General features: G+C 36.6%; 2 protein-coding genes across 2 annotated transcripts in view; both read left to right on the top strand.

The window, feature by feature from the left end:
* LOC108369248 (gamma-aminobutyric acid receptor subunit alpha-2) overlaps positions 1-3,897 on the top strand; it is a 24,925-nt gene extending 21,028 nt beyond the window's left edge. Inside the window, exons 6-11 of the mRNA XM_017624325.1 lie at positions 383-465; positions 530-732; positions 799-1,047; positions 1,152-1,343; positions 1,418-1,583; positions 3,749-3,897. Coding sequence (XP_017479814.1) covers positions 383-465; positions 530-732; positions 799-1,047; positions 1,152-1,343; positions 1,418-1,583; positions 3,749-3,897 — 1,042 coding nt within the window. The remainder of the gene's footprint in view (positions 1-382; positions 466-529; positions 733-798; positions 1,048-1,151; positions 1,344-1,417; positions 1,584-3,748) is intronic.
* Positions 3,898-10,226: 6,329 nt separating this feature from the next.
* Positions 10,227-20,361, top strand: LOC108369247 (gamma-aminobutyric acid receptor subunit beta-1-like). The gene is made up of 4 exons (XM_017624324.1): positions 10,227-10,563; positions 19,231-19,669; positions 20,104-20,207; positions 20,282-20,361. Exons 2-4 carry the CDS (start codon positions 19,491-19,493, stop codon positions 20,359-20,361), a joined length of 363 nt encoding a protein of 120 aa, XP_017479813.1. The 5' UTR covers positions 10,227-10,563; positions 19,231-19,490.
* The last annotated feature ends 2,194 nt before the right edge of the window (positions 20,362-22,555 follow it).

Genomic DNA, 22,555 nt, shown 5'->3' with positions numbered 1-22,555 from the left:
GCAATTTCATTTGACGCTTTCTCATTTACAACTGGAAATGGTGTAGAGTAATAAAGATTCCTGATCTGCTTAAGATTAATAATAATAATATACTGGCGCTTACATATATAACACATTAGTGTTCTGCCGGGCTTTTTCTCCGGACGGGGCTTTACGCCGACTCCGAACGGCGATTGTATTTTTATTAGAAGCTGTTTTTCATGGCAGAAGCCTTTTTTCCAAATTTTTTTTGCGATTTTGTTTTGACCAGGGCTTGAACCCACGCCCTGTGGAGTGGAAGCGCGCACTGCTTACCACTATACCACAGCGGCCGCCTTAGTAAGCATTAATTAATTAAATAAATCCAGCTACATTTAATATTTTATTTTACATTTAATTACAGACTCACCATAAAAGCAACCTGCCCCATGGAGCTGAAAAACTTTCCAATGGATCTACAATCATGTCCACTTATAATCGGCAGTTGTAAGTAAAAGTAAAATTTTTACAAAAAACTTGATTTATTCCAGAACATTTCACCTTTCAATAGATGGTTACACAAATCGCCAACTAGTCTACGAGTGGAAAGGTGCAGACGATGCGGTATCGTTTGTGCCTGGCATGACGCTGAATCAATTCGATTTGATTAGCATGAAACAACGCAATTTCACGTACACCAGACGCGAAGGAGATTTCTCTGTGCTGCATGTAGCTTTCAATCTTAAACGACACACAGGCTATTTTCTCATACAGGTGAGCACATAAAAGACCGCAGATGAGATGAACTTTCGAGGATATTCAAATGTCTACCATCCACAGGTTTATGTGCCCTGCATACTGATCGTCGTCTTATCGTGGGTCTCCTTCTGGATACATCGCGAGGCAACTAGCGATCGTGTCGGACTTTGCGTGACTGCTGTGCTCACTCTATCCACAATAAGTCTGGATTCACGCACTGATTTACCCAAAGTGAAATATGCTACAGCATTGGATTGGTTTCTGCTGATGAGTTTCCTTTACTGCATTGCGACGCTTTTGGAATTCGCAGGCGTACATTATTTTACAAAGGTCTGTAATGCGAGAAGAGAAAACATATACATATATTTCTTCAAGTGCATATTAAGTACTTAAGTCTGCAGTACATACTATTTTATATGTGTTGTTTGTTGTAGGTCGGGAGCGGTGAAATACCCATAAGCGAGGATGAATGGGAGGACATTGACGAGGGCATTGCTGATGATGAGGCCGAAGAGGATATACAGAGCTGCTCGATAAAACGCAGTAATGAATCTGTTTGCGAAATTCAACATTCTTTAGCTGGTAACTTTTGCAAGCGCAATGCAATGATATGTCCCATCTATAATGTGAGTTTTTTGACTAACTTCAATTAACTTTTATACGTAAGACCACTATTGATTTCTCATCTCTATATTTGCAGGATCCGACACAAATATTTCCGGCTCCCTCCTCGCATGCTTCTACCATGGAACGCACCACACAAACTGAGCCGCCAGTTATCTCTAAAGCACGTCAAATGTGGCTTTGTCTGATTGGGGATGAGAAATTTCGAAAACAACGCGAACGTGATGCGGCGGTAACAAAAGGTGATCAAATTAATTGTTATGTACATATTTTCATTTACCTCAAAAAAACTAGAGGTGGTCGCTGGCGTTATCTATAGAGTAATTGAAGCGTAGTTACAAAAAAGCTTGGGTGCTATCTGAAACATATAGATTAACTGTGATTCCATCATTAAAGTGTAAATTTGGCGAGGATAATATGAAAACCTTAAAAATAACCATTAATAGATAGGACTGTACCTCCAGGTAATCCGTGGGAAGTTGTAAAGAAAAGCGCTGAGTGCTCTGAATGAAGTTCCGCTGACATCTGACATCCACTCTAAAAACTTACGCGGTGTTCATTAAAAAGAAGCCCAGATATTTAGACCCTAATCTAACGAAAACAAGGTATTTGAGAAGGAAGTGCTGAGATGAGTCAACCTCATCAGTCTTCACACTTGCTGCGGAAGTAGGGGACCATTCCGAAATTATGGCTTTCTAATGAACAATTCCCGCTTAAGACAACCGTTGGAATCGAAAGTCAACTGCAGAAGCTCTTTTGACAGTCCGCCAATGCTCAAAGAATCGCTACTAGCCTCAAAACGTTAGGTCTGGGTTTTTTCAAAAGGGTTGTTTGTGTTCTACTAGGGTTGTACACTGGCCACATAACTTTTAATATGCGGCAGCCTGCCGCCATCCGCCACCTCTGAACTGATTTTTGAAGGTTGTTGAGAAAGATGTCTCTGTATATGGTTCCAATTGGGGGTGAGATACGATCCTCGATCGAGGCCAATGAGGAGCGCCGCTGGCTAACTTACCTGCAGCCTCGTTTCCGGGAATATTGCTTTAACCAGGAGCCCAAACCAAATCTAGATTGAGCTGACTGTGAGACCTACACCTTCTACACCGCTGCCTGGCTGCATTCTACAACAGCCTTCAGCTATAGCGAATACTTCTGCCTGGAAAACACAAGCAAAATCGGGCAGATGGGTTGACGTTCTTAATCCCACGAATTCGTAGAAAAAAAAATCCAAATCCACAGGCCGTCGACAGAGATACCAAGTACCCCATTCCAGGCGGCTCTCGATGGGAGAATAACCCCGAAAGGTCTGAGAAATTTTATTTCTAGTCGTATGCAATCAGTAGCTAGTCTATGGCGCACAAGCCAGTCAAGAAATTATATAGCTATGCCTAATAGCTCTTTGTTTCCATTTACATATATACCCACTCCCATGAGTATTATAGGCGATGCTGTTACGGTGTGAATTATGTGGAAGTCTATACGAAATACATTTCTAATACTCATGCGGATGTCCATAGAGCAAGTTCTCATTGCCTCTTTTGTCCCAATGCATGCGGCCCTCTGAACTCTCCCTAGTTTTGCATGATTAAACTAGCTTTGTAGGGTTGTCCACTATACCGAACAGTCATATCATAAGATCGGACGTTAAACCGCTGTAAAACTTTTAGATTAAGACCGCATGCCTCTCCACTGAGGTAACCAAACGCTTGCCAATTCAGGAACCGTCTACAGGTGTCATAGGAACTCCTACACTCTCCCTGTCCGGAGAGATGACCCCAAAAGTGTCCCAACTAGGTAATTTGTGAGCCATGCAGTTATTCTGGGACCCAAATCAGTTTCATTTCGAAGTAACCGAGGTAATCGGGCGAGAAGTCAAGCATTTCCCGAACTGTTTCGAGTGGTCCTCGAGCCCCGATTGGCGCTTGTCCAAGAGAATGATCGGTAATACACTGGTGCTAAGTTACAGAAAATTTGAAGAAAGTGCTGAATGGTTTCTACCGCCTTCTCATATAACCAATGGAGCGTTAGATGCGGTGAGGAGCCGAAATTCAGTTGTGAAAGCTTTCGCAAAGTCTCAATGTGTTTTTTTTTTTTTGTTCATAGCTTAAACTCCATTCTGCGTTCCCTTCAATTCCAAATCATCTTGTGCGTTTGTTGTTGTGTATCCCATATCCTTTTCTTGACGATTAATAAATGTTGTTATCATTTGGGAAGAAGAGGCTATTTACCTTCCGCATTAGATCCCTCAGTAAAAGAAAGATGTATGCTAGGCTTCTAGCCGTCTTTTGAATCCTTGTGTAAGATTGATCAAAAATAATAAGGCAGAGTATGCTCATTTTTGATTAACCTCTACCAAATTTCAAATATTTTACATATTTAATACTTATACATATTCTAAATTTTTCAGGTACTCGCTATGTGAATAGCGTCTCGCTTATCGATCGAGTTTCGCGCGTCGCTTTTCCGATGTCGTTTGCTTTCTTTATGCTACTCTATTGGCTAGCTTATGGCGTATACAAAAAGGAGTTTAAAAACTGGTCAACAATGAAGGGTTAAGAATTCGACAGAGGGGAGTTATTTAGTAACATCAAAAATATAAATAAGATAAATAATATCAATACAAATAAAAAAGATTGATGATAATATTTTACAAAACAAAACGCTTAGTTAACATAATCAGAGCAATAAAGACAAACACCACAACAAACAACGAGCTTCTTTTATATTTGATTAGCCAACTTAGTGAACAAATAAGTACCTACTTATAGTTACATAAAATCGGTTATATAGTTTGTAAGCTAACATGTTTATACTAAGCAATATAATTACATACAACTTATGTTTACATACATACAAATAGAAATCCTTAATTTAATACTTTAGAGAAAATATATTAATTTGTATAGCATTTAGGCAATGTTAAGATCTATTGGTTATAAACGGATTGTTACATTGTTGTTGTTAGTTGGTTTTAAAGAATAATTAAAAATATATTTGAAGTACTTAAATTAAAAAAATAAATAAATGTGCGGAGTTTCTATGACTTAGAACACTGGAACCTTCTGATTTATTGGGATACCAGCTGATATCCGGTGGGTTTCACCTCACGTTTTTATATGTAAAATTATGAAAAATAATTTAATGATGTTATAAATTATTTCTGTGCCCATTTTTATAGCTATATATTTTTTAAGCGAGTTAAGGCATTTAGGCCATTTAAAACTATGAAATTACAAACTCTCGTCTTCATGCTAAGCATACGAAGAATATCAATCATCTAAGTTTAACTCAAATTGAGTAACCTGGGCTCGAAACGTCCCATAAGATATCGTATTACTCGTCACGTAAAACCACATTTTTCGGATTATGGCATACGTGAACGTACTCTTTATCTCATAAAAAACCCCTCCTCAGTACTGTAACTAAATGCCTCGAGAGGTATGCATACGGTGACCATATTAACCAACGTAAAATAAAGGACAGTTTTTTTCAAAATGATTTGGGAGTACAAGTTCCCCTGCTGTAGCGAAAAATTAAGCCAAATCCTTTTCAAGGACTTCACCATCCTTTGCTACTAAAATGTGTTTACCATAATTCATACTGCCCGACGAATCCAGCACACAGTGGTTCAAAATTGGAACTTAATGTTCATAATGCACCGGTACCTTCATTTTTCAACCAATTTTTACTAAAAACCAGAAAAAATATTTATTTTGGTGAACCTTTCTTTATAACATTTCAAATTTTTTTTTTTTGTGTATAGTTTTTCTGCATTTTGCACTAAAAAATTTAATACAATCAAATAAAAGTTCAGTAATCAGGCTCAACTGGTCTCTTGCAAATATTGCAGGCTTTCATAAAAAAATAAAAATTAATCAAATTAAGTGAAAAATGAAGGCTCCAGTAAATCAAGAACACGAAATGCCAGTTTTGAACCACTGTGCAGCAGTGGAACTGGAAACTCAGCGTGCAACACGATTCCCTGTGCTTTATAGATTGCACAAAGATTACCGATTAAACAGAAACCCTTAAGTGGGTTGCGAAACAAAATGGCGAAGGTTTCCAATATATTTTATAAGGGATATTTTTATTTTTCATATTCTGTGTTTAAAAATTTACCTCTGAAAAATGCAGAGCCGATTTAAAGGACAGTTTAAGAAATAAAGGGAAAAAAGCGTAATTTATTTTGAAAAAAAAAATTATAAATGACTGGCGATTAAAATAAAGTATTGTCCTTTAAAATAAAGGACGGATGGTCACCGTAGGTATGCATCATGCGATTTTTAGACTATACGGCAGATGCCGGCTCTCCCTTTTACATTAACTGAAATTTTGTCTGTCAGTACGGTACTGATAATATAAATCTCCATAACAAATTTAAAATACTTCTACAGGTTTGCTATACTTCCAGAGATATAATACATATATTTATTAGGATACATTACATTTGAACCTTTCTAGCCTTTACTCAACCTTAAGAAAGAAGAAAAAGAGATTGATTTAGCGGAGAATGAGAAAAAGTCAAATTACCTCCTAGCAACAAACCAAATCAGCAGGACACTGTAGACGGCAGTATTTCGAAGCCACAAAGGACCTTTTTTAATTTAGGAGCCAGCATACTGTCAGTCAGAGGTCGAACGAAGCATAATTCAGGGCCTTCAAAACAAACAGAAATTCACCTTAACAAATCGCTGATCATTCCTGTCTGCTCACATGAAATAGCTGCCTGAATAAGAGGGGATATGTTCGAGAGAACAACTCTGCGCAAAGTTCGTGACTCTTGAAATAAATACAAGGAGGATAAAAATTCTAGGAATACTTTATGTACCGAATGTACTTTCAAATTATAAAAGGGCTGAAAAAGTACAATTGTACATACTTTTCCATCACTGGTTTCAATGCAAATTGAATAAGGTTAAAATTCACTCGGAAATGAATTGCAGAATCTGCATGAATACCTGTTTATTGATGCTTGTATGGCTGCTTATACCTGTCAGTTTACCGAACCGGTCGTCTCGAATTTGAAAAGTACAATTTGATAGGCCACCGCTGCTTCCGACACTGACACAACATTTTCATTAAGGAATAGTTATTTCTTTTTTTTTAACAGGCTGCCACAATCGACATATATCCTTTTAAAAACTCGGTTGGAGTGAAAAATAAAATTTTCAACATAAAAGCAACTTTTTGCCTTATCCGTTTCTCCCTAAAGCATAACCTACTCGATATGATTACTTAAGATTTTCGGTCTCACTTGCAAACATTATTTGATTTTTGATAAATACATGGAAGTCAAAAATCTCAACTGCACATATGTGATTAAGAGCAAACAAGTGCATGTGTAATCGCTTATCAAAATCTCTATTTAAATATTTACTTTTGTAATTTATGTAAATCGTTTCACAACTGCTCCGCTGCATGCGTAAATAGCTACATTTTTGATTGTTAAATGGAAAATAAAAATATGCTTGATTATTATGCTGAATTGTTATTTACAAAACAGTATATATGCACTCGTAATTTTAGAATAAACAACCCCAAAGTGTGCGGCGTTCGCACAGCCCCCCAAATTTCATCAACAAAGTAATGCGTTTACTTTAAAGTGTTTGCTGATTAGCAGATATTTACCTTGATACATGTAAATACATAAATATAGAAAAAAATATGTATTTATGTATGTACGTGAATAGAGAATAAACAAACATCTGTTCCCATACCATCGATTGGCACACTCGTTCCCTTTAATTTTGAATTTCTGCAAATATTATTTTGTAATGTTTTGTCACCCTTTCGCCTCAGTTTGGAATTGTTTATGCACGCGCTATTAAGGACCAAACCAGGATGCAAATATTCGTAACCGTGTCGCTATTCCACAAAAGCCGGATACATTAAAGCTCGTTATTGGCTATAATTATAAACTAAGTGCTTCCAAAAAGGAATTATTTTCCATAATAAATAAGTACCTAATTTTTTATTAGGTTTCAGCGATATCATTCATATTTTGTGAGTTTGAGAGCCATGCTAACGACCAACGGGAATTTTATGTGCATACGCCAAGGTGGAGCAGATGGAGGTTAACATTTACAGAAGGTTATCAGATTACAAGAGTAAATTGATGGTAGATTCGCTTGCTCAAACCCTTATTTCGTAGTTAAAAAACAAGTTATTAGTTTAGCTATTGGCTATCCGAAGGACTTTGAATTAGGTATGGAGGAGGAGGGTATTTTTCATAATTTGATTTGCTGTTAAGGTCTGGTCTTGCAACCAACAAACTACGAGTCATATACATATATATGTATTAAAACTAGGCTCAAAAGCCAACAAACGGATTTTAACCAAATTGGAAAAGTGTAATCCCTAGACCCATGGCACGGGCAGAGGCTACAACATAATCGCCTAGGTTGAGCATGATCGCATTTTGATCAAATTAGGGAAGTGTACTGGCAGGAGTAATAGTTTTGCGGAAAATTAATCGGCTAGGTGGCGCCAGAGTCGAGATATTCATAAAATCTGTATTTAGCGTCCGATTTTGATGTAATTAAAAGCGTACACTGCAGGTGCGATTAGAAAAACGTTTACAAAAATTGGATCCGCTAGTTGGCGCTGGTGTCGAAATATTCGGAAAATCCTTATTTAGTGTTCGACTAAGATGAAATTACACGCGTCACCAAGATGTTGCGGATATTCGCACTCGCATTCCAATTCGCAAATGTTGCGCAAGTCGTCCCACAGAAATATTGCAACTATATGATGCATTTAAATCTTCGACAATGACATGAGCCCAATTTTTGCCAGACTAATGGAAAATCATGGAATTTTTTCTTGAGCTATTAAAACTTTTTGAAGAAGCACACGGCAACTATTTATTAAAAGTCTGGATAACTTTTTAACAAAATTTCAATGTTCTGATCCAATTGAGCTGACTGATACGGCTTTGAAAGCATGATGATAAAAGGGCCGGGTCGTATGAGTATCGTTTATAAAGTTGCAAGCCAAATGTTTGCCGGGGCGTATGATAAACATTGAGTCCCAAGTTTTTTTGGTGCAAATTAATTATGGCTAAACAAGTAGATGATTCATACGGAATCAGCGATCTTAATATACCCTGGAAATATGAATACCATTCATGCATTTTTTGGCTAATCGGTCCTAAGAAGTCGAAATTCGACCGTTTTTTCCCCTACGTGACTACAATTGTTTATATCTTTGAAGGTCTTTGGAGTTCTTTCGCAGGATTTGGTATTACCCGATATATTTCATTTTGTCGATATATTTCGATAATTTTACACACACCGATAACAAAATGAATTTCAAAAACACTAAAATCCGATAGCTCAATAACATTCGATAACTCGACTAATTTCGATCATTTTCGAAAAATTTCAAAAAATGTGCCCAAAATGTGTACATCCTAATATAAATTGATAACTCTATAAACTTCGGTAGAGGTATCCAAGTAATTTCCATAACTCGGTTAATTCTGATAGCTCCATATTTTTCAAAAGCTATCGACGAATTTAGTTCACTCTTTACACTCTGGTAAATTAAAATAAGCTGTGATAACTCGATGGTCTTATATAACGTTAAAATTCCGATAACTCGAAATATTTTGAAAAATCCGAAAACTTCGATTCGATAGATTGACAAATTTCAGTAAATCAATAAATATCGATAATTCGATAAGTTGAAAGAAATCGATCCATTGCTATAACTCAACAAATTTCGATAACTCTATAAATGACGATAGTTCAATAATATCGATAACTTGATAAAATTCATTAAATTTGGAAATTTCAATAATCCCATGAGTTTTTATAACTCGATAACTATTCGTAAATTTCGACAACTAATTTTCTGTGTCTATAAATTTCGACAATCGTTGATCAATTTGAATAATTGGATGCGTTGCTATAATTCAACGAACAGGGATATTTCGATAAATTTCAATAACTCTAAACGGCGATGATTCGATGAATTTGGTTAACCTGATAAACTTCGATGACTAGATTTTTTATGACTGAATTTATTTCGATTCTGATCAAAAAAAAGTAATTTACAACCAATTTGGAAAAAATGCAAACTTTCACCATCGACAGAAAAATTCTTCTCAAAGGTGTTTTTGGTTTGGAATCGATTCGGTACAGTCGAGTATACTTCTGGCTGAAACCGAAAGTCGGTAATACGACTTTATCTTGGTAGTTCATATTCTTGCCTTTTTCAATAAAAAACATTTCCTCCATTTTCGGAAGGGCGGACGGGTGTCTAGGCCACCCTGTATATGCACCGAATATATGTACAAACTTCGGTTGTCCTTTACTTAGGCTTCTTTGCTTATTTAAGATATGGTCTTTAAACTTAATTTTGACTATCGAAAATTACTAAATTAACAATCAGGAAGTTATTGTAATAATTATGATGATAAACCCATTTTCTCAAAAGGGCTAATATACAGTTTTCAACTCATAACCAGTTTCTCACATATTCAGAATTAGTCTCACAACCAGATGGCGCCCTTGCCGGAAATTAACCTCAATTTCCACCACACTCAACAGCATCAGTGCGCAGCATCCAACAAATGAACATCCTCTCAGTGGGCACAGCATCCGCGCCATCTCTCAGCAGCACCACACTCCTCGCCAACCACCAAGTATTCTTCTAGCTGTTCTAGCTGCATTTTACAACTCTGCATTTCTTGCTGCCGTACTCATCAAATGCTTTAATCAGATTTACGAGGATTCGAGGCAAACAGCCCAGAGCCTTATGGCAAACGCTCTTCTGAGTTCATCGGCATTCGTTTGTTGGCTGTGTACGAGAGCTCGTGTGTTTGAACGGATTAACGCGCGTTGACTGTGAACTGATATAAGCAACCAACACATACGCACGCACACGTGCACATGCAAGAGCAGTGGATGCGACAAGAATAGGAAAACGAAGAAGAAGAAGCAGTCGCAGTAGCAGACGGACCGTGAAAGTGAATTGGGATTTTGGGGACAAATGCGGGAGCGACGCGATGAAAGCGTTTGCGAAAAGTGAAATTAATTTTCGTCTGCAACTGTGAAGCTGAAATTCGTAATCGGATCGGAGTGGTTAGTGGTAGTGGCGTTAATGGTGTCGAATGGTCGGTCGTTAAAGATTGTCAAGAAGTACAAAAAAAAATTAAACAACAACAACAACGAGAAAAGCAACGAACGGAAAAATGAAGCGTACGGGTCTGTTAATGAGGTGATTGAAAGTGGAGTAAAGCATTATGAAATCACAAAAAAAAAACATCTAATTTAATGGAGCCAGCTTGCCAAAAATGGCGATTTATGAATTATAGCTTGGCATTAATAATTCAGTAGCGCTATTGAATTTCGTTTAAAAAAAAAAAAATCGGTAGATACATGTTACCAAATCAACGCAAAAAAGTCACAGCCGCAACGTTTGTGTTGAGCAGCATTAAGTCGAGGTGCTTAATTATATGCGCGGGCAGCGGGTACAATCAGCAGAAGCCAGCAATAATGTGCACATGCGAGCGCATGCTGCGAAAATTACTTTGCTGGTGTGTGAGTTGGTGCATTTTTGTGTATGCGCGTATGTGTGTGTGTGTGTGTGTGTGTGTGTGTGTGTCGAGGGGATGCCACACATTAACTATTCATTATGCAGAACTATACTTTATGCATGTCATATGCATAACTAACAACGCACATGCAAACATATAAACATACAAACAGTTGCAACACTACTGCACACGTGTACGTATCTATCATATACACTCATATGCGCCTACATGTATGTACATATGTATGTATGTGACACACTCACCATGATGACTTGAATAATATTGAAAATCGTTTCGTCCTTCAAGTGCAATTCGAGGAGCAAAAGTGCATAATGTGCGACCCCACAAAAAAAAAGAACAAAAACTAAAAAATAAGCGAAAAAATGTGTTAAGCAAAAGCGACTATGAAAATATTCCAATTTCAAAATGGGTCAAATTTGCAAGCGCCGCTCAAAGCAACACATATCCGGCGCTTGACGACGACGACGACGACGTTGTTTGGCGTTGCTTTAGGGGCAATGCAGCACAGCATGGCTTTTACGTGGCATTGCCGTCGGCAGTGCTGCCATTTGCAGTTATTTCAGTTAATGTTTGAAGCTATTTTTTTGGTTTTTTAGTTCCTCTGTGAGTGTCCTCTTGTTGCTTGTCATTTGATGTAATGAATTTCGCTGCCGAGGCTGCTGTTTGTCGTTTTTTTTTCATGCTTTTTTTTCTTTTTTTAATTGCAGCGCCTTTGCTTTATTGTTGCTGGATTCATTCTCGTACATAGTTAGTAGTCTCGTTTGTTACTTTGCAGTGCGCTCAGCGTCTCTTTTCTCATTTTAATATTACATGTATGCGCGTATTTATTAGAGGGCTGCATGAATTCATTCAAAACGGCTTCTGAATTATTCATATACAAAACGAATGAATGATTTTGGCTTGAAATTTGTTTTTTAATTTGAGTGAATACATGTTCTGATATACATACACTGCTGGAACAAAGTATTGGCACAGCAAATTTTTCACAATATATGCACTAATTTTAATTCTAATAATTTTTCGCCAATTTTGTATAAAAATATGGTTCATTCAAAAACAAAAAACATAAAAATCGAATTCCTAAACTTTGTGCAAAACTGCCGAAAATTCAGCAAATTTTCATCAGAATTTTCAACGTTTTAATCAGATTTTTTAGATTTTTTTTAATACAGCCCATTAGAATCTAGTAAAAACAATGCAAGTTCGGAGTTAGTCAAAAATCGAGTTGATTTTTGAGAATTTTTTTGTTTAAGGTGTTTTGCATTTTTTCCATATAAAGTATTTTCGAAAAAAAAAAAAATATGGAAGAGACTGCGTAAAAAAATATTGACAAAAATCAATGGTAATTCCTAGCTACTTAAAAATTGCACTTTATTGTAATAAAATTGATTGGGCTAAAAATCTGCATACTTAAAATATTTTCATGAAAATTTGCTGAATTTTCGCGAGTTTTGCACAAAGTTTAGGAATCGTTATTTTATACGAAATTGGCGGAAAAATATTAGAGTAAAAATTGTTGCATATATTGTGAAAAATTTACTTTGCCTATACTTTGTGTATACAAACATATACATACATATGTATATGAATTTATGTATCGCTGCGCTCCTTACAATACGAACAAACTTGTTTGTTTTACCGAAATCAGTTTGAATGATTTGAATGTTTTCCATTATTCATTCACATTCTTCAATTTGAAGGTAGAAAATTTAAAACAAAATGTATATTCATAACGTACAAAATTCCAAACTATGAGTAAAATAAGTAAAATATTCAAATCTGCTGTACTCTGTTTGGCTAGAAGTTTGAATGAGTTCATGCAGCCCTCTAGTATGTATGTATGTATGCATATGTTTGTCACGCGTACTTGCCCACTTACTAAATGTGTGATGCATATTTTTAGGCATAATCACTTTAAAGTGTAACTAAATTCTATAATGCACGTCATAGCGCGACGCGTCGTGAAAAGGCATACTGCAAAAAACAAATGGCGAAAGGGTAAAAGCAATTAGAGAAAAAGAAATTATGGAAATTGCTGACGCACAAAGGCTCTTTGGAGGAGTGTTTGTATTTTTGTGATTCTAAATTTTGCGGCTATAAATAGAATTGCGAAGAAGATGGGGAATAAATTTCAATGATGAAAATAATTCAAGTTACTCAAATAAAACGGATCAAAGGTGTCAACAACTAACAAAAATAAGTGACAAACTATGACCATGCACACAAACTTCAATTGTAATGAACATTTTATTAAACTTTCAAAATTTACTTATGTATATGTATGAGGAAAAACTGGTTTATGACTTGGTTTTCTTAGTGGTCTTCGCACTACGCTCTTTTCGTGGTAACTGGAAGATGCGTTCTCAAAACTGGGAGTAACATTTTAGTCTGGACAAGGCAAAGTCAGCAAATTGTGTTGAAAAATATATTTTTTTCTTATCCTTTCTTCAAGAAAAATCAGGATTTTTACCAACTTCAAAATAGGAGAAGGTTCTTATTTCATCGAGTATATTTAGTATAAATATAGGCTTGCGGCCCCGAAAGGGTTGAATAGCGCAAACATCACCTGAACGTTAAGTTTCCGATACAAAATTCGCCAGGGCAGATAATGAACGAAAAATTTAAGTGGATCTGATTACAAACGAGCTTAACACTCAAATCTTTTCTTGTAGTAGACTGTCTAAAGATGTATCGATGGCTATGATATAGCCTAGCATATCCGCACTCGGGATTGAGAACTTCCTGGTAAACTGGATCTCTACCATGCTTCGTACAAGGATTGTAACAGCTGAGCTAGGCACCAGCGTATTCATCAGTCATCCAAAACGTGGACTCCTCAAAGCGGGGCACTGTCGCCGCTGCTTAGGCTTCTCAACAGGCAGGGGGTAAAAGTTGTCGCGTATGCAGATGATGTAGTGATTATGGTATCCGGATTGTGCATAAATGTGATCAGCGAAATGCTTCAAAGAGCCCTAGGGGAATTGGGTTCTTGGGCAAATAGCTGCGGGCCCACGAATACCGAATTACTATTATTCACTACAAGGAAAAAGCTCCTAATTTTAACCTACCTTTTTTAAATTGGCATACTCTTTTTCTTCCACTTATGCTAAGTATTTGGGAGTCATTCTCACACCGAAATTAAACTGGAAAATGAACACAGAGCACCGAGTAGAAAAACCCATAGGGGGCTCTGTGTTCTTGCAAGAAAATGCTGGGTAAGGGGTAAGGCCTACGGCCTGATCTTATGCTATGAATATACTAGGCGGTGATTCGCTCAATTGTTGCATACGGTTCGCTGATTTAGTGGAAAGCCGTAGAGATGAACTACGTGCGTAGAGCGCTAGGCAGGATACAATTGTCAGCCTGATGAGATCATGTCCAACGGAAGCATTGAATGTCATCTACCATCTGCTACCGATTGACCTTTTTATCAAGTAAAGTGCTTCACAGAGTACCCTGAGGTTGAGGAACCTTAGATTGTGGAAATAATGTACGTAGGGGCATGGACGTATCCTGTATTCTTTCAACGAGCCAAGCATTCGCGAAAAAAACTGGCTACATTCATCTTTCGCTTCTTTTCAAGAAAAACTTCGGCAATATTTTTCCATCAAGAAAGCAATCGAAGGATCCTCTTTCTTTTGAACGCACAAAAATTGATTGCGGCGCAACAGCGGGAATATTTTCAACCGACCTCCAAATCGAAGAGTCTATTCGACGACCAAATTCGGCCAGTGTTTTTCAGGCAGAGGTCTTTTCCATAAATGAAGCGTTCAAAATAATTTTATCCTCGAAGCATCACCTCCAGCATAATAAAACAAGTGCAGGGAGAACGTTATAGCTTTAGCTGATAGGCATGTCGTTGCACTGATCTGGGTGCTGGGGTACAGTAGAATTTATGGCAACGAGATGGCTGACGAGCTGGCCAGGAATGGGTCGGCTCTGGATATCTCAGAGGCAGAGGAGGTTACAAGACTAGGACTGGAACACAACACTTGTTGTCGTAATTGTACAATCTGCTCTGCGATTGCCCAGCACTATGTAGGGCTAGAATCAGATTTCTAGGCAAAACCTGTTTCTACAGTTTAACAGACAAAAGTGATATTAACCCACTGCAACTTCTTAAGTTCCTGAACTCCACATGCTGGGTTTGAGATAAATAACCAACTTCTATTCAGGTTAAATTGCGAGTAGTGGTTTTAAAACGGCACGCATAAGTGCTAATTGGACTTTTTAAACTCGAAACTTCAACCAACTAACAAACCAGCTGCTCTAGGCAAAACCGATAATCTGTCACCAATAAGGATCTTCAGGACTTACAACTCTATGATCGAAATCGTGATGATGACCTGATATAGAAAAGCGGTATACAGAGCTGTAATCTACGATCCAAAATTAAGTTTACGTGTCACGGCTTTTTTTTGTTCATTTCAGCGTTCCTTCAGTGTTATCAGTTGTTTGAGATTTTTCTTGAAGATAGTCGAAGCAATCTTCAAGGTCGTGGACTACTTGGTAGAACATAGTTGGAGAGGTAGGGGTTTTCGTGTCTCTATTGATGGCCAAGCTGTACTCAAGGCATTAACCAGCCCTCTAACTAAATACTTTCCAACTAAGTTTAGGAAGGCAAATCTGAAGTTGTTTTATGCTGAGTGCCAAGTCGGTTGGGAGTACTCGGTAACTATACATGTGTCTTATCCGTAGCAAGTGATAGCATTCCCACCCAGAAATCACTGAGAGACATAATAGCAGATGGACGAAACTCATATCGGCCTCTGTCTCAAAGCGTCTTGCTGGATATTTGCTTTCATTGAGTAGATGGGTCTGTCTGCAGGCAATTTGTGGCATTGCTAACTCATCACATTTCGGCGTTACAAACAAATTTTCCCTTACTCCTTGGAAGGGCATGAGACGGCAAAACACATTTTGTATAACTGAAAATTTTTCTCACCGAGTCAACTTTCTTTAAGAAAAAATCCTATGCCATTGAGCCGATTTAAAATGAGTAACGAGGTACTAAAAAAGTTGCGCGAGTGGGTTCATATTCTTCTTTTTAAAAGTATCACAACTTTAGTTTTGCTCTGTGTACATAATCCTAAAGCACATCGCTGCCTAAAGTTGCCTAATCCCTCAATTTGGCAGTTTACCAATTCCACAGAGACAAAGATAAGCAAGGAATTAAATGCGATTAGGAAAAATTCATACAACTACACACAACAACAAAACCGACCAAACTACACTAAACTTAGAAAACAAAACACCAACTACTATCATTTTTTTTTACATTTAAAAACATTTATCGCTTTGCACAATGGTGTAAAGATCAAAGTAGAAAAAGGAGAAAGGAACAAAACACGCCAACAGCTAGCGGCAATAATTATCGACGCCGTGATAATAACACGCACACCGGAAGCGTGCGTCTTTTGTTTTCACCCAACAACGACTAGCGCGACAAGCTCGAAAGCCTGCAAACGACAGCCAGCACAGCTCGTATTTAGCCACTTGTAGTTGCGTAAGCGCACGCTTGTGCACTTGACAGCAGCTGGCAAGCAGCAACAAAAAAAATCACGCCAACAATTGGAAGAACTAAAATTGTATGAGTGTGCGCGCGTATGTACGAGTACTATGTATCACGGTTACAAACTTGAAGATGACAAACTTGCAACAAAAAATATTACAAAAATGTAGCAAAAATCGCCACGACTGCGTTACGTATATATGTATGTATGTTGGTGGGGCGGCTGGTGGCAGCTGCGGAATGCGGGGTGTTAGTATTTAACGCAATTATGCACTTTACTGAAGGTTCTTCCTAATTGAAATTGTGGAAAGCCAGCAACAAAAAAAAAAGAAACAAAAAAACAGCGACAACGACAACAACAAAACAAAATACAAGTGCATTTGTAAGTGGCACAATGCGTCGCCTTCACTTGCCACTTCACTTTCTACCCCTCTCACTCTCTTGTTCTCCACTCTTGCGCCACCGCCTCTCTCTCACAACCTTCTTCTTTTACTATTATGTGTCCTACTTGTTATTATTGCGTTTTGTAACCGTTACCGTTTTCTATAGTGTCTTTTATGCAGCATGAGTGTGCATTAAGTGAACAAGTTGAATAAACTTTTGTTCAGCAGCGACAAAAAAAAAACCTATGGAAATAATATGCATAACGATGAAAGGTACTCATACAATACTAAATGCACAACAAAATAATAGAAAGATGATGTAGAATGCAGTTTCGAAACCAAAAATGGATAGCAGAGAGAGAAAAAGAAAACGTGAACTAAGATCGTTTTGTGGCGAAGGCGTAGCACCATGGCGTATGAGTATTGTTGGCATTGTGCTTAGCATTGGCCGACAAGGTGCATAATGATGAGCAGGCAATTTCAATAAAACGTTGCAATTATTGTATTTTTTTTTCGTTTAAAAAGTTATGTGAAAGTGTTATTTCTCGTAAAGGAAATTCCATTGGATTTGGGAGAAAATGCAAATATAGATTAGGGATAATAATAATAATATTTTGTCGCTTACACTTTTGCTAAGCGTTTGGCCAAGCTTCCAATTGTTTTTTAATTTAGCTGTTGCTCAGACCAGACATTAAACCCAGGTCCTGCGTAATGGTGGTACGCACTTCTGACCACTCAGGAGCAGCTGCCGTGTATATATTAGTAGCCTATATTTAACTTCCGCAATGTACCTAGGTATTGCCGAATTTCGATATGGCGAAAGGCAGGCAGCAATGCAGAGTCTGGCAGGCAATTTATATTTCATATTTGCTATTTGTAAATGGAAAAGCACTTGGGTGGTTCAGCAGTTTGTCCTTTTTAATATTTTTTTGAATGGCGTTGCATTATTTCCAATTTTTAGAACAATTTTTAAGCGGGAAAAAAAATTGTTGTGAAAAAATTGGTAGCTTGCTTGGCATCGAAGAAATTGTCATACTATTCAGTTAGCATGAGAAAATAATATTTCTTTAGTGAAAAAGGATGATTAGCAACTGCATGAATGTTGTTGCCGCGAAAATTTTGATTGAGAAAAATTTATTTTCAACTGTTTCTACGGCTATTTACACTGAAATCTTGGCTGCTGGTACCTCAAAATTCGATTATCTTCAACTGTATAGCACTTAACTATAGCTGCCATTCATAATACATATAACGCTCTCAGTGGCTTCGTACTTCGGCAACCCAAATGAGGTTGCGTTGCTATCCATAACCAACTCATAATTATTATACCAATAAATGAACTAGTCGATCTATGCAATGGCGTATAGTAGGGCACCTATATTTTCAGTTACAGCTGTACGAGTATATTGAATTCCGACTCTTGAATACTCGTTCGTGTTGATCTTCGGGTCATGGAAAAAAATTATTGAGGTTTTGTGAGGCCAGTTCAACCTATGCGGTATAAGGTCTTACTGACATTAGTAGCGTCTGGTCACTAGTAGGTAAACTACAAGCAGGCGCACAGTGGGCTACAATTTAGCCGGTAACGGACTAAGGGACATCAAAAAAATTACTTAAAAAAAAAAAAGAATGATGTATGTTTTTTGATTCCGATCTTAATTACGTCATGTTTTTCTACATGAACATTTTGTCACAGACTTTTAAATTAAAAAGATATTGTCAATAAAAAAAAATAATTGTGGAAGGATCACAACTATAGGAACAACTAAATTACCTCACATTTCCTCACAATGCTGTTTACATAATTAAATGGGAGACCTAGTGCAGTATGTATTTAATTCGTTTTCATTTTTCGATTTTTTTGCATTTTAAATTTAAAATCCACTACTGGCTATGTATTGCGAGTCTGAAAATCGCTACTTCTACCCGCGACACCAACAGTCTCTATACATTGTTTAAAATCCAAAAATATTTCATGCTGGTATGCAGTGTTGCCACTTTACCACAATTGTGCTTGATCTACTACATTTGGGTAATTTTTTGCTTCTACCACAACTACCACATAGTTTAAAAAATCGACCACAGTTTTACTGAAATAAAATTATTAACCTAATCTGCCAAAATGTTGTTTTCATAAATATTTTAACAGCAAATTTTCTCCTCAATATTAATTTAAATGTTATGGTTTAAATTTTGGTGTTATGATTTATGGTGATTTCTTTTATTCCAAAAAAATGTTGACCTTCCATGGTGCAAATTTCCTACCGTTCGCCTTTACGGTAGAATCGAACCCGAAAAGAGAAAGGAAAGGGGCAACGAAAATACGAAATTTTTTGGTAGAAATCGTTCATCTTTCGTATAAATAAATTTTTATCCACTTAAAAACTTATTGCACCCAAAAAAAAATTAAATATTCTGCTCTTATTCCCCAGGCTCAACACTGAAGCAGCAACGAAATAATTAACAAGAAAATCAAAACCAGTGCGAAGTTCAACTTTCGAAAGCAAAAAATGCAAGAACACAACTTCAACGGACTATTCGCATGACATACGCAATATAGGCAAAAAAAAACACACACACACTCACCACACAACTAAATATCGCTCATCACTACCACGACCAACATCGGGATATCACGTATGACCGCCAACTCAGCAATCACACAACGAAGTACAACAACAAAAACACGATAATGTGTAAAACGAATGGAAGCAACAGTAGTAGAGGCAGAAGAAAATCGCAAGAGTGCAGCTGCAGCAGCAGCAGAAGAACTAGCCTGAGTGGGAGTGGTGTGATAAGCACTCGGCGAACGGGCTATTGCACGCTGCTACTTTTAGTCATACTCACATTGGTGCACATTCCCAGCGCGAGGTAAGTGCCACATCAACAGAACACCACACATTCGCTGAATGCACTTGGAAACTTTTGAACGCCCAACTTTATTGACAATTTACACATTCACAAACTCAGGACAATCTAAGCTGGCAAAGTTGTTCGATGTGTGATAGTGTACTAGTTTACTAATCGCCCTATACAGTCGTTGGTAACCTTGACTTATGTAATGCGCTTAGTCGCCGCACTGAATAACTAAGTTATCAGACTGTTGAGCAGTCAAGTGTCAAGCCAAGAATGTTTTACAAATTCATAATTCTGCTGCCTGCTTAATTCAACAAAATCGCCTTCCTCTAATCCTACTCGCTATGCACCCCAGCATACTCGTATTTAGTTACACTCCCATTCAACTACGCTCTTATACATACATACTCTTAAAAAAAAAAAAGTTATTTTGCACATTTCCATTGCAGATGCAAGCGAAAAGAAATGGCTGCTGGTCGCCTGGAGAATGTCACACAAACTATCTCAAAAATCCTGCAAGGTTATGATATACGACTGCGTCCGAATTTTGGAGGTAAACTTCTTCAAAAAATAAATATGTACTCTAAAATTTATTCATCAATCTATAAACTATTAATGAAATTGCAGGCGAGCCATTGCATGTGGGTATGGATCTTACCATTGCGAGCTTTGATGCCATTTCTGAAGTCAATATGGTAAGTGTATAAAGAAGTCGAAGCCGAGAAAAAACTTTTCCCTCCTTACCTAGAAAGCAACTTATTACACTGTATAACAAAATCTTTGTTTTTCCGAAACAAAAATATTCAAAGGAAAAGTATACGCATAACGGTGGTTTGAGAGTTTTTGTCTGAGTTTTATACTACAGAGGGTCAAAGTTGTCACTCTTTTGTAAATTCCTTTGGTAAATCCGTATAACCTTCTATCTTAAGATGAGCCTTTTTATTTTGCGAAACAGAGGAAAAAATACTCATAAACAGGGAAAAAAACAGGTTAAAATGTACCACAAAAATATTTGTGATAAAATTCTACTCCAACCGGGCAATTCTGACCATCTTGCAAGTTGCTAGTCTTTTTGAAGAAATTTGAAAGATAGTAGGCAAGATAGCTGAAGAATTTTTTTACACTGCCGTGCCATTCTGCTCATTTTTTTTTATTTTTTATTTTTCTTTTTTTAATTTAATTTTCTTAATTTTTAGAAATTTTTAGATTTTATTGTTTTAAAAATAAAAATTGTTTTTTAATTAAATTTAATTTTTACACATTTTTGTTCTTTTTAATGAATTTTTTCTTTATTATATTGAAAATAATTTTCTTAATTTACTTAAATATTTTGGTACTTATTTTGTTTTTATGTTTTTATTATATTGTATTTTTTTTATTTTATTTGTAAATTTTATTGTTTTAAAAAGAAACATATTTTTTAATTTCATTTAATTTTGTGAAACCTATTTTATTTACTATTTCTTTTCTGCTCCTTTTTTAATTTAATAATTCTTTTTTTTTAATTTAATTTTCTTTTAATTCTTTCACCCAAATTGATAACAAATAAAGAAGACTGCTTAATAACTCGAAAATTTTTATGAAAATGTCAGTTTGTAAACCTCTTTAAACTTATTTTATTTTTTAGAAATAAGCCCATTACTTTTTATTGTTTTAAAAAGATATTTAATGTATATATTTGTTTTATTAATTTAATTTTTGAAAAACTGATTGCTACAAGTAATTTTTAAACAAAAAACAACCTACTTCAATTCTCATACATAAAAATTTCGGAGTACCGTTATTTTCTTCATGATCCAAAGATCGGATCTAAACAAAATTAGTATTGTACACACCTTTGAGGAACCACCTTTCCGAATTATCGAAACACACATACATATATTTAAAAAAAAAAAAGCGAAAAATAATAACCTCCGCCGTTCTTGAAGTCGGTTAAAAAGATAAACAGAATAAAACTTAGACCTCCTCGTTAGGAAATCTTTCAATTAGTGTGTCGAAAGGCAGAGAAGAGCTTTCAAGTTAGTTGCCAGAATTGGCAACGCTTTTACGAAAGACATTTTTTAATTGAATGTGAGTTGTCAGAATTGTGTGTTGTAATTTTTCGGGAGCTCTTCAAGATTTGATCCGGACTTTTTGGGATTTTTTCTGAATTTGTTATGCTGTACTTGAATTCTTTTCTTTCTTAATTAAATCCAAAAAATACTTGTCTTATTCCCCAGAGTAAGTTGGAATACCTATCAAGACAAAAATCTTAGTAAAACAACCAGTAGTTTTTGCAAGATGCGCTCGGCCTTGTAAATATCTGATCTAAGAAATATGGGCTCAGGGTCACCCTGCCAAGACAGAGATGGCACTCTTCACGAGAAAATAAAAAAATTTTCTATTCAAACTATCCTGTACGCCTGTTGGACGACTATATGCAAAAAACGTGGAATGAAACCACATAAGTATTTATATTTAGTACACTGGATGTACACAGCTGTGGTAGATGCATTCCCTTCTATGGAGTACCCGCTTGGCTGCTGGCGGTAAGCCAGACTCTGACCGCGCACGGATTTCATGCTTGCCACTAGAGTACTAGAATTAATTTTAAATATTCGAATGGTGGATATCGAAGGCCATCCATGGAGAGGCCTCAGAAGCGGACACGCAAAATTCCTGTAAATTCTGCAACAGAGAGGAACAAACGGGAAGGGGTCACAGACCTAGACCCAGGGTCGACGGCTCTCTATAAAGATGCTTCTAAACCAAAAGTAAAAGTAGGCAGCGAAATTCTCTCCAGTGAACGCTTAGCTTAACCTTAAAACCTTAAATTTATTAAAAGCGCATTTCCAGTACCTATTCGACCTTGTAAAGCAAAATTATTGTTTTTAAATTCTGCAGAATTTTCTCTCTTATTTG

Source organism: Rhagoletis zephyria, unplaced genomic scaffold (assembly GCF_001687245.7).
Source record: "Rhagoletis zephyria isolate East Lansing unplaced genomic scaffold, Rhagoletis_zephyria_1.1 Rzeph_scaffold_03569, whole genome shotgun sequence".
Taxonomy (NCBI): domain Eukaryota; kingdom Metazoa; phylum Arthropoda; class Insecta; order Diptera; family Tephritidae; genus Rhagoletis; species Rhagoletis zephyria.
Note: the sequence above shows the minus strand (reverse complement) of the source record. Positions and strands in the feature narration are given on the sequence as shown.

Coding starts and splice junctions, on each gene's coding strand:
- LOC108369247 (XM_017624324.1), top strand. CDS start 19,491: ATGTGTAAAACGAATGGAAGCAACAGTAGTAGAGGCAGAAGAAAATCG. Junction 19,670..20,103: donor GTGCACATTCCCAGCGCGAG/GTAAGTGCCACA, acceptor TTTCCATTGCAG/ATGCAAGCGAAAAGAAATGG. Junction 20,208..20,281: donor ACTGCGTCCGAATTTTGGAG/GTAAACTTCTTC, acceptor ATGAAATTGCAG/GCGAGCCATTGCATGTGGGT.